This window comes from Schistocerca gregaria, chromosome 3, assembly GCF_023897955.1.
Source record: "Schistocerca gregaria isolate iqSchGreg1 chromosome 3, iqSchGreg1.2, whole genome shotgun sequence".
Classification (NCBI taxonomy): domain Eukaryota; kingdom Metazoa; phylum Arthropoda; class Insecta; order Orthoptera; family Acrididae; genus Schistocerca; species Schistocerca gregaria.
In genome coordinates, this window is record NC_064922.1 from 874690451 (window position 1) to 874707463 (window position 17013).

The 17013-nt window shown below is 40.7% G+C and overlaps 1 protein-coding gene across 1 annotated transcript in view; it reads right to left on the bottom strand.

The window, feature by feature from the left end:
• LOC126354951 (dynein heavy chain, cytoplasmic-like) overlaps positions 1-17013 on the bottom strand; it is a 217351-nt gene that overhangs the window by 176037 nt on the left and 24301 nt on the right. Inside the window, 3 exon segments of the mRNA XM_050005032.1 lie at positions 9450-9758; positions 10025-10295; positions 15069-15190. Of these exon segments, the coding sequence (XP_049860989.1) occupies positions 9450-9758; positions 10025-10295; positions 15069-15190 (702 nt within the window).

The following is a 17013-nucleotide window of genomic DNA, read 5'->3' on the forward strand; positions in this document are numbered from 1 at the left end:
GATAGGATGCCACATCTTGGTTGTCCCCTTGAATAGCCTCAGTTTGTTGAGGTTGTGGCAGCCTGCCATTCTATATACCAGGTTTTCAAAATCTGATTCCACAGCTGCAATCTTAAGCCTGTAACCAGTAGTCCAACTTCGTCTCTTATGATTGCATCTTTAGCTATTTTGTCAGCAAGTTCATTTTCCGCATTAAACACACGGCTATGGCTAGATGAATGCTACAAAGTTTCCAGAGCTGTGGAAGTCAGCTAATGAGTCTTGGATGCTAGCAATCAAAAACTTTCCGGGGTAGCACTGACATCTGCTCTGTAAGCAGCTCTTTGAGTCACTACAAACAAGGATGTCAACCAGAATATACACTTGTGTGTGCAAAAGCTTAACCAGCCCTGCATACTTTAGATCCATCTGTGTTGATGTACGTCAAATTTGGGTAGTCGTGTTGTTGTCTTCAGTCCTGAGACTGGTTTGATGCAGCTCTCCATGCTACTCTATCCTGTGCAAGCTTCTTCATCTCCCAGTACCTACTGCAACCTACATCCTTATGAATCTGCTTAGTGTATTCATCTCTTGGTCTCCCTCTACGATTTTTACCCTCCACGCTGCCCTCCAATACTAAATTGGTGATCCCTTGATGCCTCAGAACATGTCCTACCATGGGTAGTCGTGGGGAACCAAATGGAATATATGTCTGAGCATGGAAGGATCAGCATTTTCCATAGTGTCACAGAAGAGTGTACAAGTTCCCCAGGTCCCAAATGCGATTAATTTTTATTACTTAAAGTTTGCGAAGAGTCTGCTGATTTTGCCTGTTGCGTTTCAGCTTACGCCAGGACGAACAATCTACCGTTTCACACCCGACTAGGCTGAATCATCATCAGTAAAGCCACCTTTGCCAATTAAATCACATTACAAGAACACCTGACTTCTAAGACTGAGGACACTGAGTGTGATCAATAAAATATCTCTCTCGTGTTCCACGACACTGCCTACAGCAGATACTAAATGGCTTAGTTCCTTCACCTTTGAATTTTGCCTTCTCCTTTGACATGGGTCTTGGCCTACTGGAGTTATGTTCTCTCATCCCCCTGGCAATCCTCACCAGGTAATCCCCATCAGCAAATAAATAAATCTACACAGTTTCTTTTCTTCATTCCAAGTACACGCTAACACGGATTACTAACCATGACTAAGTCTACAAAGGGGTGTATAAACCGGTGCATGATTAGGATGCCACATTCAAACTTTTCAAGGATTTGAGGCGATGCAAACGAATTACTAAGCCATGAGCAGACTTGTGAAACTGTAGTGCAGTGCCAACTGGCTGCATGTTGTGACAACTGACAAATAATTAGCCCATTCAGTGCGCACTGCCTGCCGCAGTCTAAATAGAGCCATCACTGCCACCATTGCCACAGTTGCACTTGGAATGTGGCCGTTCAACCTTGTAAGTCACCTAAGCTGCCTACGAACAAGGCCACTCTGACAAGGCACCACTATCTTGTCATTGCCTGACAATGCCACACCACTCAATCATCAGATGTGTGTTGAGCTTCACCATTGCTGGGGTCAGATGTCGCTAATAGTGGCTGGCAAAGATTCCGTTTATTTTGATATGTAGAGTGTAAAGCGATGCTCACTGCCAGGTCACAGGGACAGCTGGAGATTGATCCTGACGTGCAAGCAAGGCTGGAGCAACTTTGGCTGAGAATGAAGATCTGTAAAGGTTCCTTAATGAAGCATTAGGTAATGCGAACTGGCAAAATGGCACTGTGCCTGCAGCCAGCTGTTTATGAGATTCCCACAGCCAGTTCCGACCCGCCCTGTAACTGATGCTGCATTGGGTTTCTGGGTTCCAACTTCTACAGGTAACCCAATGAATATATCTACTTCATACCCAATATAACAGGTGTAGGGAAACTGTCTAACTGGAGTGAAATTGTTGGTGGGAGTTGCCAACCTTATGTTGCAAAGAGACGCACCAGCTTTGTAAATTCTGTGGAAGGGCTCAGAAATACCAAAGCATCCGACTCACTTGCGAAAAGGATTTTGGATAGATATGAGAAAAGCACAGCATTAGCTATTACAGGGACCATCTTTCCACACTAAACTAAAATTTCAGAAACGATTTACAGCCTTTTTCTGACAGAATACGAGCTGTGTCATGTTTTACCTATGTACAAGGGAAATTAATGGAAGGTACTAGTCAGCGAAGCTGAAACACTGTAGAAGTATTTGTTTGCAGGACTGACCCATGAGAAGTCTCAGCAATTTGTCTAATCCTCTCCTAGGATAAACCATGCTCAATATGCATTCATTGCCAATGTGCACTGCACTTGTTGCCAAAGTTCAAGTCACAAGGCTCTCAAGTGTTTGGCAATGGCATGTGCCTATGGCAGAAAGACTGGACATGAGACAGCAAACCGTCCATTTCTACAGCATAGCTCAGCTAACCAAATAGATTATGGAGGTTCTCAAAGCAATGAAAATACAGGAAACATGAATGGGAGATATTTTGCCATTGCTCCTCGCTCCCCTTCCACAAAGCGAAACCTGTTAGAGAAGTAGGACTAGCTTAGGTGGCAAACTTAACTTTGAAAGGTAAAACTCAATGCTAGACAGTCTTAGGTATCACTAATACAGAAGACTATCCAGTGATTTTAATCAGCCTTATCGTCAGGTTGGCAACCAATTGGTACCATCCTAATGATTACCTAGTCACTGTAAGGATGCTGGACAGTGTGTGCTCATCTCTTTCTAAAACAAACCAACTGCAGTCTGAGGGGGAGGCCTTTCAAAGTCACATGACCCCTATTCTATTACAAATTATATCACTTCCTTTACCTACTCTAATAATGCTAGGAATCATTCACTTCCTATATTAATAAAAAAATAATAAAAATCCTCAACCTATAAACATGTTTTGATTATTTTTGTGTTATATCCTAATCCTTGTCTTACAAATATTGCATTTGCTTGTACTCCTCATGACTTTGGAACCAGCTTCGGCTGCCATTGTAATGCCACCACAATCACAGTCCTGTGTTGACAACTGTAGTCACTACATAATGACTTAATTATGCTTACACTCACAAATTTGAATCATTAAATGAAATTAATACATTGTGCTGTTAAATGAAAATCAAATATTTTAACCCTCTATACTTACAGCCCTACTGAGATTGCCGAGTTCACCTGTGGTTAACTTTTTCAGCAAGAGGGGAGGTGTACAAGATGCCCCAGGTCCTGAATGCTAGTAATTTTTATTATTCAAATTTTACAGAGTCCACATATTTCATCTGTCGCCTTTCAGCCGATGTGACAACAATCTACCAGTTCATGCTAGAATGTCATCAGCAAAACCACCTTGCCAATCAAATTACATCGCAAAATCAGCTGACTTGTGAGGCAGAGCTCTTGGAGCCACAACCGAAAAACACCTCTTTTTTTCTCTTCCCAGTCACCATCTTTCTGCGACTACTGGAGTTATTTTCTCTCGTCCCCTGGCAATCCTTGTCATGTAATACCCATAACCAAATAAATCTACACAGTTTCTTTTTCTAAATCTGAGTACCTGATATTAATTTGAAGCCCACATTGCTTTCCAATCCTAGCTACACATCTGATGGAATGCACAGGAGGTCCATCCAAATCCCAAGACTAGACACACACTACAGGGAACTGTTGAGAGGAAACTTTACGTACACAAACAAGAGGGGGCAGATGGAGATCCTTCCACAGAGCCTCCAGCTGTATCCCAGCCAGTTTCTCATTTAGGACAATTTGTGATCAGTCTGAACTGTTGGTTGTGAAACAGAGCTGAGTTAACACAAATGGACATGAAAATTGTGACCACACTGTTCAGAAAAAGTTGCTACACAATTGTGAGGTATCAGCTTCCACTGTCTATAGGATTCATATGGAACGCTTTAGTTGCCAACCATACACCACAGTAATGGACAGGGCCTAACAATCACTGTACTGGTGGTGCTGCTAACACGCACGCAACACATCCATAGTACAGGATGGATACAATCAAAGCTTTGTTAAATTTCATATCTGTGCAACCTGCACCCCAGCAGATCATTGAGAAATCTGAAGGTATTAAGTTCTCTCAGGCAATTTGCCTTGAGCTAGCATACATATGGCAGTCTTGTTACCTTATTGTCAAATACAAGGTCTAAAGAATTGAAATTTTCATTTTCAAGGAACTGGTTACTGAGGTTAAGGTTCTCAGTGCAGATGCAAGTCCAAGGCTGATGAAAGGTGTGAGATTTTGTGGGTGAAAATTGATATCCGTGATTCAGGCCCCAGCTGTACATTTTCTGTAAAGCCAGCTTTGTGGCACACAATGATTTAGAGTTGTAATACAGAAATAGGTAATACACATACAGTGACAGTGACACAATGGGTTCCATTGCAATCACAATACCATTGATTGCAACAGAAAAGAGGGTTACACCCAGAATTCTCTGACGAACCCTGGATTCCTGTACATATTAGCTGCTGAGAGTTGAATCTTTGGGTGTGGGCTCCCAGACAATACATACTGTTCCCAACACTGCTGCTTTCCCTTTTTCATTAAAAACCATGCATTTTGTCGAAATCTTTTGAATACTGTTAAATGTTTTGTAGAAAGATGGCACTTGTCTTGAAGTTCCTTTTGACGATCTGATAGCTGCAGTTATTTTTTCAGAGCCCCATGGCACAGGTTGAGGGTGGGTAGGATCTAAAGAATGGGGCATCATTGCTTCTGCCATGTTTATAGTCTTATCAGTGGCACCTCGTGCCACTCCTTTGACACTGTTCTCTTGACTGGTTTCAAAAGTTGCGTTGGAGGTGAAAGCTTGCCAGTTTGTCTTGCAAAGTGATCAACATGGTGCATGTTAAGATGTTGGTGGGTGGAGAAAGAGAGCAATAGGGCAGTGATCGCTGTTGCATATGTCACAATGGGCATTGCACATGATGAAGGATGAGATACTTGGGCTGCAGACTGTAATGCATTGCAGCTCCAGTGTTAAGTATACAGACTTCCAGTTCTGATACTAATTGCTCTACTATCTGTCACCTGCTTGATGTGGTTTTACTGCCCCATAGATAATTGCAAACACTGAAGTGCCCAAGTAAGGAGGAGGCGGCAGCTGTTTCACTAGCTCCATCAGCTTGTGATCTGTCTACAGGTAGATACATATTGCAAAATGTTACCCTAACTATCGGTGGACATAAACAGCCACAGCTTCTAAAGCATAGTTTAGTGGCATCTGCTCATTGAAAGTGTCAGGTCAAATGAGCATACAGACTTCCCAAAAGCCCTCTTGATACTAACATGATTTTTACCACATGATGTGTAATTTTTAATAGTAGAGACTTGGGCTTTTGAGAACCGTATTTCCTTATGTGCCACCCCAACTTCAGAGCAAATAAACACAGAGTCTGGCTAGTTGGCAATTAAAGCCATTTAAGTTCCATTGAAGGAACATCAGACTAGGAACTGAGAAAGCAATGAAGAGGAAATGAAAGTGTGAAAAATTACTTTGTTACTGAGTAGTGCTCCACCTGAACATGTGATTTCATCAGTACTCAGAGGATCCACCTCAGGGATGAGGAAGCTGAATCAACATGGAACAACAGAATTCGGTTTAACATTCATGTTTGTCACTGTGAGGTTTTGGATTTTGTGAGGATTTTTCTTACTTGACTTTTGGGATAGAAGAGGACTGTTCTTTTCTATGAACAGCAGCCAGTGGTTCTCTCAGCAACTGGTTGGTGGTAGACTGCCAGCCTGTTTCATCCTGGAAATGGGATACCTTCGCAGGTGTCTTCTTCCCCAGAGATACCAAAGGAGGAAAAGACATCTGTGGCTGCACCAGTGGGGTGGTGATATTGATGTTGGGGGTTTGGGGATCTATGAAGCTAAAGCACCTCGCCCAACTGAAAAACAGTTAGTGACATGTGGCTAGGGCCAGGAGTTGCTGTTTGAAACCTTGTCATCTCAGGTTTGGAATTTGATACAGTATTCACAAACTTTGATATCAAACAAACTTTTTCTTAGCTATTGACCAGGCAGGCAGGCAGGAAGTCAAGTGTTTTATATTCCTCCTCCTGGAAGAATACTGGAAATTTTGATCAACAAGAGGGATAGTTGTCTGGGCAATTTACATATGTAAGGGTTTATTCACAAGGGCTACCCCCATGCAGTGTCCTTCCACACATCACACAAGTAACCTCATTCACAAAGCATGAGGAAATGTGTCCCAATCTCTGGCACCCAAAATATCCCATAGTGTCTGACATCACACCTATAAACGATGACACTAATTATTCCCAGGTAAAACATTCCCATCGAGAGAAAGGGTGAAACTTCCACTGTTCAACCATTTATCTTTAGGTCCTTTCTGAATGCATTATGCCACCATAGGTTAGAATGCAGTTCATCTGTTTGTAACATTAGGTCCCTATGGAAGACAACACCTTTAATACTGTTGGGTTTATGAAGATGATGTCTGTTCTTTTGGTTGTGTCTGACATGTCCAAAAGAACAAACCATTGGTACTCTTTCAGCTCTCAAAGAATGAAATTACAATGACATCCAGACCATTAGCTGCTTACAGGTGGTGATAAATATCAACAAGGACACATTTTCAAATGACCCCATTGGTATTTAACAACACCTGTATGCAATTAATGGTGTGGATTTCATTGTAATTTTCAACTGTCCTCATTGATATTTATTAATGCCTGTAAGCAGCTAACAGTCTGGATTTCATAGTAATTCCGCTGTTCAGTTTGTTAGGAGGAGAGATGGGAACTGGTATTTCACTAAGTTTTTCACAGGCCTCAAGTGTCTGGTTTGCATTCAATGTTTTGACCGGAGACCAATCTCTAATCTTTTCTATTGCAGTAACTTCTCCAAACCTATCCACAATATCTTCTATGAGAAACAGTGGCTTCATTGTTACAAAAGATTCTCCATGAGTTTTGAGAATACCAAGAACTGGGCAAACCGTCCTTGCCAAACTGATCAAGTTGGGGTTGCCAGAAACTACAAAGTTGTATGCCTCAGCATTAAACACTTTTTTTCTGTCTGGTGAGATGGCTGTGATCGCAGAGCAAACACTGTAGGTGAGTGATCTGTTCTCAATGCGGGTCATCTACTCATGCACTCACTCTGGAGGCTCACTCTCTGTGAGCGTCAACCCACCATGGTAAAAGCTACCTGGCATAGTAGCCGTTGCCTGGAGTCCCAGTGTTCCAAACAGAACAGAATATGGGGTATTCTGTATATGGGGATTTACGGCTCAAGCACTAGCAGTGTGACCCCAACATTGTCACAGAAGATGTCTTCCTTGAGTTTTGGAAAAGACAAGGTCAAACCCTAAATGGGGACAGTAAATAATTACATGAAAAGGTTGAGGGGAATGGTTATGAAGTGAGCTAAAACTGATAGGAATCCTAACAATAGCCATGTTGTCAATGTAAAAGCTTGAATGGGTATGAGATTCCTTCAGCCACTTCTTACAACTAAAAAGGAATCACTGTGAGTCTATTCTAGCCTTTGACAGCATAGGGTGAGAGATCTTTAGAGACGGAATGCAAGCTGTGATTTGGGAAGGATGGGGAAAGACGATAGCCGTTCCTTTCAAAGGAACCATCCAAGTATTTGTGTTATGAAGTTTAGAGTAATTGCAAAAAACCTAACTCAGGATGGCATGGCAGGGATTTGAACCTTTGTCCTCATAAATGACAGTCCAGTGTGTTAAACACTGTACCACCTCACTTGGTGATCCTGCTGAAGGTCACACAGCCTTTCTTTCCATGCTGCTGAGAACTGACTGCCACTCTGCCTAAAGAGAATATCTCATACATATGATTCTGGCAGTAAACAAAACTTCCTGGTGTTGGCTATCAAGTACTACTACTGCCAGAGACGGTGGTACTAATTTTAATCAGAGGAAATTACCCTCATTGACACATTTAGTTTACTTCCAATTTTTTTATTTCTTCAATAGTTACTCATAGCAAAGGCTGAAGTATCTGTAAAAGGTCACAAACCATGTACAAACTTACAGCCAGTGGTGTGATTCTTCCACTTTAAGAGTACTGACTTCAATTTCACATCTAAATAGTCAAATCACGAAATACTGCAGTTTCTTTCTCTTTTCCTTTTCCATCAAAAGTACACCCTTGTGTTTTTTAAAAGCTTGAGAACTTACATGTAGTAACTGTTATTCTTATGTTATCCATAGTTTCAAATGTCCAAACTTTTATATCTGTACAGCTAAGAAAAAAACACTAGCTGATTCTAAATTATTTTAGTGATTTGACACTTCTGCATAAGCTGTATACTAGTTAGTTATTTCAGTTTCTGAATTTTTAATTCCATTACTTTGGCGAAAACGAATACAATATTTGCATCATGGCCAATGAATGGATGATCTATAAATTTTCATTTCTTTCTTTTGTATGGATATGTAATATAAAAAATACATTATGAAGCTTAGTATTTGGAACTTGTGTTTCAATACTTTGATACAGATGATTAATATTTATGATTATCCCTCTCCTTAACCCAGTACTTGTTCCTCGATTTTAACAATTGTATAGCTTGTTCTTAGATTACTTATTAAAAAAAATTATTATTTACAAACACAAAAATGCCTTTCTTGTGCTAGTATACATTCCATTTGTACCTTGTCCCATCCCCTACTCAACCAGCTGACATCTTCACATCACCTGAACACAATCAGTGAAAAAATGAAATGTCGTGTGGCTAGGGCCTCCCGTCGGGTAGACCATTCGCCTGGTGCAGGTCTTTTGATTTGACGCCACTTCAGCAACCTGTGCGTCGATGGGGATGAAATGATGATGATTAGGACAACACAACACCCAGTCCCCGAGTGGAGAAAATCTCCGACCCAGCCGAGAATTGAACCCGGGCCCTTAGGAAGGTGTTACGCTGACCACTCAGCTACCGAGGGCGGACAACACAATCAGTCATGATAACATAACAATTTGGTACATTTTCTACAGGGCTGCTGACAGTGAGAAAATTGGAGTCTCTGCCATTTCACAAGTTAAGAAAAAGAAGTATTTTACAATCTATACTAAGCCAAATTAAGTGAAAAAAATATTTTACAAAAAATGGCTCCGAGCACTATGGGACTTAACATCTGTGGTCATCAGTCCCCTAGAACTTAGAACTACTTAAACCTAACTAACCTAAGGACATCACACCCATCCATGCCCGAGGCAGGATTCGAACCTGCGACCGTAGCAGTCGCGCGGTTCCGGACTGAGCGCCTTAACCACGAGACCACCGCGGCCAGCAAAATATTTTACAGATCATATTAGTGAGTAGTACAGCCTCTCTTGATAACTAATGATTAGCTGAACCCTGGTGTAAAATTCCTCAGCTCTTAAATAGTGAAACAGATTCTGATTTACATTACCTTAAATTTTTCATGTAATGCTTCAATATCGTCTTTAACTCTCTGAATGAGTTGTGTCTGGTATTCACGAATGGCACCACGAATGTGTGGTCTCACAAATAGGGCATTAAAACGGGAGAAGATCCTGAACATTTCATTGGCATTTTTTGCTGTTCCCAATTGATCTCTCAGATGTGCTGTGATTCGCGCTTCCACACGATCTATGCGTTCCTCATATCGTCTCACTGCTGCATCCCATGCTTCAAGGCCCTCACGTGAAATGTCCAGACAGTCTACTTCTTTCACATTCTCATAAGCCAAGTTTACCTCCTGAAAAGCATAAAAGTTATTTGGAGACACACAATTAAATGAAAAGGAAACAGAACTACTTCATGAAACATACAATTAATTTACTATGTTCATATCTGTTGAAAGCTAAAAACATTACAGTGGTAAAAACTTGTGCAATATTGACCCACATACTGCAGATACATCTCAATATGTAGCAGAAGCAAAAGACCTACTAATACTGCAAAGGTATATTTACTTTCTTGCAGGTAACTTTCCTCCTTGATGAAACACACTGAAGAACTAACCTCAATAGCATTTGCATCAGCTGCCTGGAGAAGAGCAAGGGAATCTGGTTTCATGTCCACTGGTTCACCTTGTTCAGGCGTAGTGGCCGAGTGCTGTGGCTGCTGTGGTGCAAGAGTTGGTCTCAGGACCCTTACAATCACAGTACGCAACTGCTCATGCTGTCGGCGGAATGTACGCATGTGTTCCATTCTGGTCTGCAGCCTCTTATGAGCTGGTGACACACGCCACACCATCTTCAGATGTTCATCACGCTTCTTCTTCACAATATCTCTGACAAAATACAGGAAAGTTTCATAATGCTCTCCAATAAGCAAAATGCTACATTAAGTCACCAGTTCTTAATTCACATATACAAAAATGTGTTTACATACTTTCACAGTGAATATATCCCAATTTACATACCATATTTCAGAATTTTTAACAATGTTTTCATAAATAACCAAGTCCAAAACACCATAGAATGACCACAAAAAACTGCATATTGTAACTAGAAAATATACTTTTTACATTTTGAAATAATTTTCTATTCAACACTGTGTGCCTAGAAACAGTCATAAGTTGGCAGATTTTGGTGTGGGCCGTTTCCATACAGAGATCATGAATTTTAGAAGCTGGAAAATTGGCACAAGAACGCAGTCAGGGAGCAGGCAACTGCAGGCCAAAGACAGAGTTCAGACAATAGTAGTGATATCAGAGAAACACTGTTAGCTTGAATTCCCTTGTTCTGGAGGAGGGTAGCAGTTGCCACTCTGAGCTCAGCAGAGTATAGTGCAAAATAGTAGAATAATAAAATAGACACATACATGTAAGGAAACTGACTAACACAGAGCAGCATGACATTCTACAATGACAACAACAATTTAAATAAAGTTACACTGTACTGATGAGGTGTTCTAACATCAATTGTGATACAGTCCAGGGAGTTGAGGCTATGCATGAACAGGCAGCCAGGCATAGGTAGATGGGGAGTGGGAGCAGTTACCTTTGGCAGCTGGCATTGATAAGTCATGTGGTGGCTAGGGTGAGTAGCACGAGCTGCTTTATGATGTCACGTGACAAGTTGCAGTGACATTCAATGGAATTATAGGAAAGTAAGTAGTGATTCACTGAATAATCTCTCTCTATAGTTGGTACACCTGTTCTGAAATGACCCAAGCTCCTCTAGCTTGAAGGAATGCGTATTTTAACCTAATTTAAAATTTGAGGTGATAAACTATCATCAAAAATTTTAAATGATCCTGTGTGTCACATTTTATGAACTAGCCCAGTTCAAATAAAATTTTAGATAATTTCAGAAAGACACTGCCGACCAACACTTAAAGGGAATGGCTTATAAACAGTCACTATCCTGACACCTTAGCAGTAATCTTATTAGCAAACGAAAACCAACAATTTAAACTCTTTTGGGGCATTAAAAGTTCCTGTTTCAATTGTATAATAGTTTGACATGTCAAATAACTTCAGTTTAATAACTGACACTTTGCACTCCATAATGCAGACACTTATTTCAATTACCAAACTGCGCAAGTCTCTCTGTGAAAACAATGAGACCACTGACCAACAACCACAGTACAAATTAAAAGAAAGTGCACTTTTATTCATATATATTTACATAAGCATTAGAATAGAAAACTTATCATTGTGTGATTTTTTTTTTTTTAATTCTTCAGGACAGACCATTTCTATCCTAATTTCACTCTAATTCAATCCCATAGGCTTTGGTGGGCAGAGTATATTCACATAAAAGGTTTCCGAGTATCATACCATGTCCATGTAAAAAATCTATACTGGAGAAATTAACTTTTTGCGTGTGCACGCAAGTTTAGCCATAAATTACTTTTTCCCCCCAATTTAATTCAGTAACTCACCATTAGTTATTCATTCTACCCATCTAATCTTAGGCATTTTTCTACACCACTACATTTCAAAAGCTACTATATTTTTGTCTGAAATGCCTATCATTTAAGTTTCGCTTCTGTACAAGGCAGCACTCTAGAGAATTACAGCTAAATTTATATTAGATGTCAACAAAATCCCCTTTGTGGGAAATGCTTTTCTTGCTATTGTGAATCTGCATTAGCAGAGCACAGGTGGGGGAGTGCTGTCTGGTGTAGTTTGCAGGGACTACTTTAGAAAGCAGCATAATAAGGCTCAGGCAGCATCGGGAGAGTGAAGGGGAGAGGTAAGGGAGAGTGAGGGAGAGTGAGGGGCAGGGAACAGGAAAGGAGAGGTGCACAAGGGAAAAGGCTGGTGGGTGTGTTGGCAGTGAGCAAGCACAATGAAGATGAGGGGATGTGAACTGTGAGAAGGTTGTAGGATAGAGGGGGCTGAAACTGTTGGGGGGGGGGGGGGGGGGGGGGCAGTAGATTATCATAAGTTTAGGCGGGGATAATTTCGGTAGTGGATAATGTGCTGTCAGGATAACTCCCATCTGCACAGTTCAGAAAAGCTGGTGGTTGAGGGGAGAATCCACATGGCCCAGGTTGTGAAGCACCTATTAAAATCAAGCATGTAATGTTCAGATGCTGTTCTACAGGGTGGTTAACTTTGCTCTCGACCACAGTTTCGCAGCAGCCATTCAGCCTTGTTGACAGTTGGCTGATATTCATACCAACATAAGAAGCTGTGTAATGATTGCAGCAAAGCTGGTACAGGACACGGCTGCCTTCAGACATGGCCTGGCCTCTGTTGGGGTAGGACAAGCCTGTGACAGGAGTGGAATAGGAAGTACTGGATAGGTGGATTACACAGATCTTGCACCTGGGTCTTCAACAGGGATATGGTCCCTTTGGCAAGGGGATGGAATTGGTAGTGGCATAGGGATGGACTAGGATGTTGTCGAGCTTCACTGGGTGACAGAACATCACTTTAGAAGGAATGGGAAGGATCTCTGGTAGGATGTCCCTCATTTCAGTGCATGACTATAGGTAATCAGAACCCTGACAAAGGATGTGGTTCAGTTGCCCCAGTCCAGGGTGGTATTGGGTGACAAAGAGAGGCACTTCTTTGTAGCTGGTTCTTGAGGTTGAGGACGTGTGAGGATATGGCACAGGAGATTTTTTGTGGACTAGGTTTGGGGGATTGTGCTAGCCTGTGAAGGCTTTTTGAGGCCTTCGGCATACTGGGTGAGGGAGTTTTTGTCACTGGGTGTCCACGCTGTATGGAAGGGATGGCAGCAACCGAAATGCAGGTACTGTTGGTAGTTTGTGGGTTTAATGTGGATAGAGGTGTGGATGGAGCCATCAGAGTGGAAGTGGTCAGTGTCTAAGAAGATGGCACACTGGATTAAGGAGGATCAGGTGAAGTGGATGGGAGAGGTGTTGAGGATGTAAATGGCTGAGAATATGATGTCTTGACCCTGAGTCCAGATTATGAAGATATCACAATCAACCTGAACCAAAAGAGGGGTTTGGGGTTTTAGGACGCTAGGAAGACTTCATCTAGATGGTTTGTAAACAGGTTGGCACAGGAGTGTCCACAGCTGTGCCACAGATTTGTTTGTATAAGTTCCCTTCAAAGGAGAAGTAGCTGTATGTTAGAAACAAAGCTAGTAAGATGTATGAGAAATGATGTAGTGGGTTTGAGGTGTGCAGGACATTTAGTGAGGTAGTATTCAACAGCGACAAGCCCATGGGCGTGAGGGATGTTGGTGTATAGGGAAATGTCGTCAAAGGGTTGAGGCTGGCCAAGAGTTGTTGAAGGAAGTGTTTGGCGTCTTTGACATGGGAGGCTAGATGTTGGGCAATTGGTTGGAGATGTTGATCAATAAGGACCAGAATTCTTTCAGTGGGGGCACAATAACCACCTACAATAGGGTGTCCAATATTGATGGGTTTGTTAATTTCGGGGAACACACACAATGTGGATGTGAAGGATGACCGGGGGGAGGGGTGGAAATGGATTCTGGGGAGAGGTTCAGGGAAAGGCCTAATGCTATAAGCAGGGATTGGATGTTATGCTGACTTCTGGGATGGGATAACTGCGGCAGAGTTTATAGATGGAAGAGTCCGACAATTGGCAAAGGCCTTCCACAAGGTAGTCACAGTGATCCATGACGACAGTGACAGAAATTTTGCCTGCAGGTAGGATGATTAGGTGAGGATCAGTTTTGAGGCTGTGTATGGCTGTCTTTTCTTCAGCTGAATGCTTGATGTTCTTAGAAATGGATGTGGCGAAGATCAGCTATTTTGCTGCCCAAATAACGAAACTCGTCACTACTTTTAGTCTCTCACTCTGCATCAACTGATTTACTTCAACTACATTCTTTTATGTTCATTTCAAAATCTGCTTTCAAAACACTATCCATTCTGTTGTGAACTGTTCTTCCTAGTCCTCAGGTGTGTGTGACAGAATGACAATGTTATTAACAAACCACAAAGTTATATTATATTAATTAATCCAGAGGAATTCTTCCACATTGTAGTTTCAGGGATTTGCAGTAGAAAACTGTTCCTTCATACTGCCTTATTATTTCAGTACCACACTTAAACAGCATATCCAATAAACTGACACTACTACTCTTCCTCTCCTTTCCACAATGCTTCCTACGACCAAATCTGGCTCTCCCTTCCAACTATACAATGCTCCCCCCCCCCCCCCTCCTTCCTTCCTTCACATTAAGTTTTCCTGTTGTTGAACTTTGAATAATCCATTTCAAGCCCTAATTCTTCACCCCATATACATCGCTGCTGTACCAATGATTATATAAGCCTTCAATATTCCAGCAGTTTCTTCTCAGATTACTTTAACATGGCACAGTAAACAAAAGCCATTTTAACTCTCACTTCATAAGACATCCCTCAGATCCATTGAGGCATTGTTGCTCTAATAACATACCAGCATAACATTACATTTTGTGCCAGTTCTACAACTGCAGAGGTGACAGTTCTACTTAAAGAGCTACATTCTTCCCATTTATCATATTGTTAGTAGTGCACTGACATTTTTTTTTCTTGTCATATGATTAGCAAGTCAAGTGTAATTTTATTTGCCAGGTGCTAGGGTAGAACCATTGCAGTATATATATAAAGGTATTTTCCTTACCTCAGCAAACTCTGCAACTTATCATATTCATCATCCCATGTAGAGAAAACATCAAAACATTGAGTCATAACTTTTTCAAACTCATCAAAGGGAATGTGCATGAGACGACGTGTTCCAAGAACCTGAAAACAAAAAATCCTCAAACACTGACAATAATATCATGTCTGTAAATAATATGCTATAGCATTAGTGTACTGACCGTGTGTATAGAGTGAATATTCAGACTTTGAAATGGCACAAAAAAGTCTAATTCAATTTCTTGGTCAACAATACTAAGTAAAATTATAGCTACATTGACTTCACAATTCTACACAACTGTCAATTAACCATCAAATGTAGGGTACCCATCTGTCACTTCTGTTGGTCACATGTGGAGCTACATCTAGATAAACACCTCACGAGTCACTATATAGTTAAAGCAGCACTCAGGAAAATTCTGTTTAGGTACGTAGGACAATGTGATAAAGAACCACTGTTCTTCTCCAACTGACTGAACACACACAAAATTTGCTATGTGAAGATATCCAATTGCTGTAAAACACAAATCTGTAAATATTAAGTCATCATCTGTTAATGAATATAATTTTCAAAATGATCTGTTTAACACAATATTGTTCTATTTGGAATCTCTGCAACTTGCACAGAGTACACCTGCTTGGAGGTGTGGCAGTTACATTCAACTTCCTCCAGTTCCATTCATAAATCTCATTTATTTAAATTTATGTTGATACCTCATCTAGCATAAATGGAAATCACATTAACTCATTTACCACTGCCCCTTTTTGGGACGCAAATATTTTATTTACTTCTACATAAGCAAAGGCACTTTTCACTCCGATTACTCCACCTAGAGGTTCAATTGACTGCTATAATGCCAGCAAATTTAAAAGAAATATTTTTGTCTAACTTACATTATGAATGGGAATAATTATTTTCTATCATAGTAACTGACTGCACTGCATGGCTGCTGCACGTTTTTGTACACAATGCATTGTTGAGTTGTCAGGGTGTATTTCTTACAAAGATACGTATATATGTATGTCCATGTTGCATTCAGTATACCTCTGACTTCCTGAAGTGCAATATCAGTTTATTTTGTGTGCTATAATAATGGAACAATGCCATCTTACATCCTCACCACTTTGTTGATTGCCAAATTACTGTATATACATCTCCCATACAAAAATTACTATTTATTTTGTTCAGTTTTTATTTTTTATTTTTTACACTGTATAAGATTTTATTCAGAGTTAAGTAGTGGAGTGAAAAATTCCCTTTCACATGTTAAGATTCCATTAGGATAGAAACATGCAGTGTGGACTTACAGTTGAAGTTCTATCAGAACTGGTGACCTATAAAGTCAGTGAAGATGAAGCTGATGATTTAGAATTGGTAGTTATTTTCATCATACTGTGAGTAGACAATAGCAGACAGAAGCCATAAGGTGTGAGGGTAATAAATGAGCTAACCTGCATAATTTCATAATCACAGTATTCAAATCACAATACCTGTTACAATGCTACATCTTATTGAAGAATACACCACCAATACGGGTGGCATTGATATACTAGACAAGCACATCATTTTATAAAATGAGGATAAGAGCAAAGAAATTGTAGTGGCCACTATTCACCTGCATGATTGATATCTGCACGGTAAACACATGGCATGCGTACTGAATTGCTAACCCAAACGAGAATCTCCCACTTTTGGAGGTCCAACGAAGAATAGTGATGTGCCTTCTAAAAAAAAAGAAGAAGAAGAAGAAGAAGAGAGGAACACAACCAAAAAGCAAAGGACGACAAAGAAACTGATGGGAGGTAAGGTGAGTTTCTTGTACTGAAAAAAATGTTCTGCTTTTTAGTAGCTAATGTCCTAAAAATGGGATGGTCTATAGTTTTTGTACTAATATACTAGAAGTTTTCAAAACAGCCTTTTTCTTTCA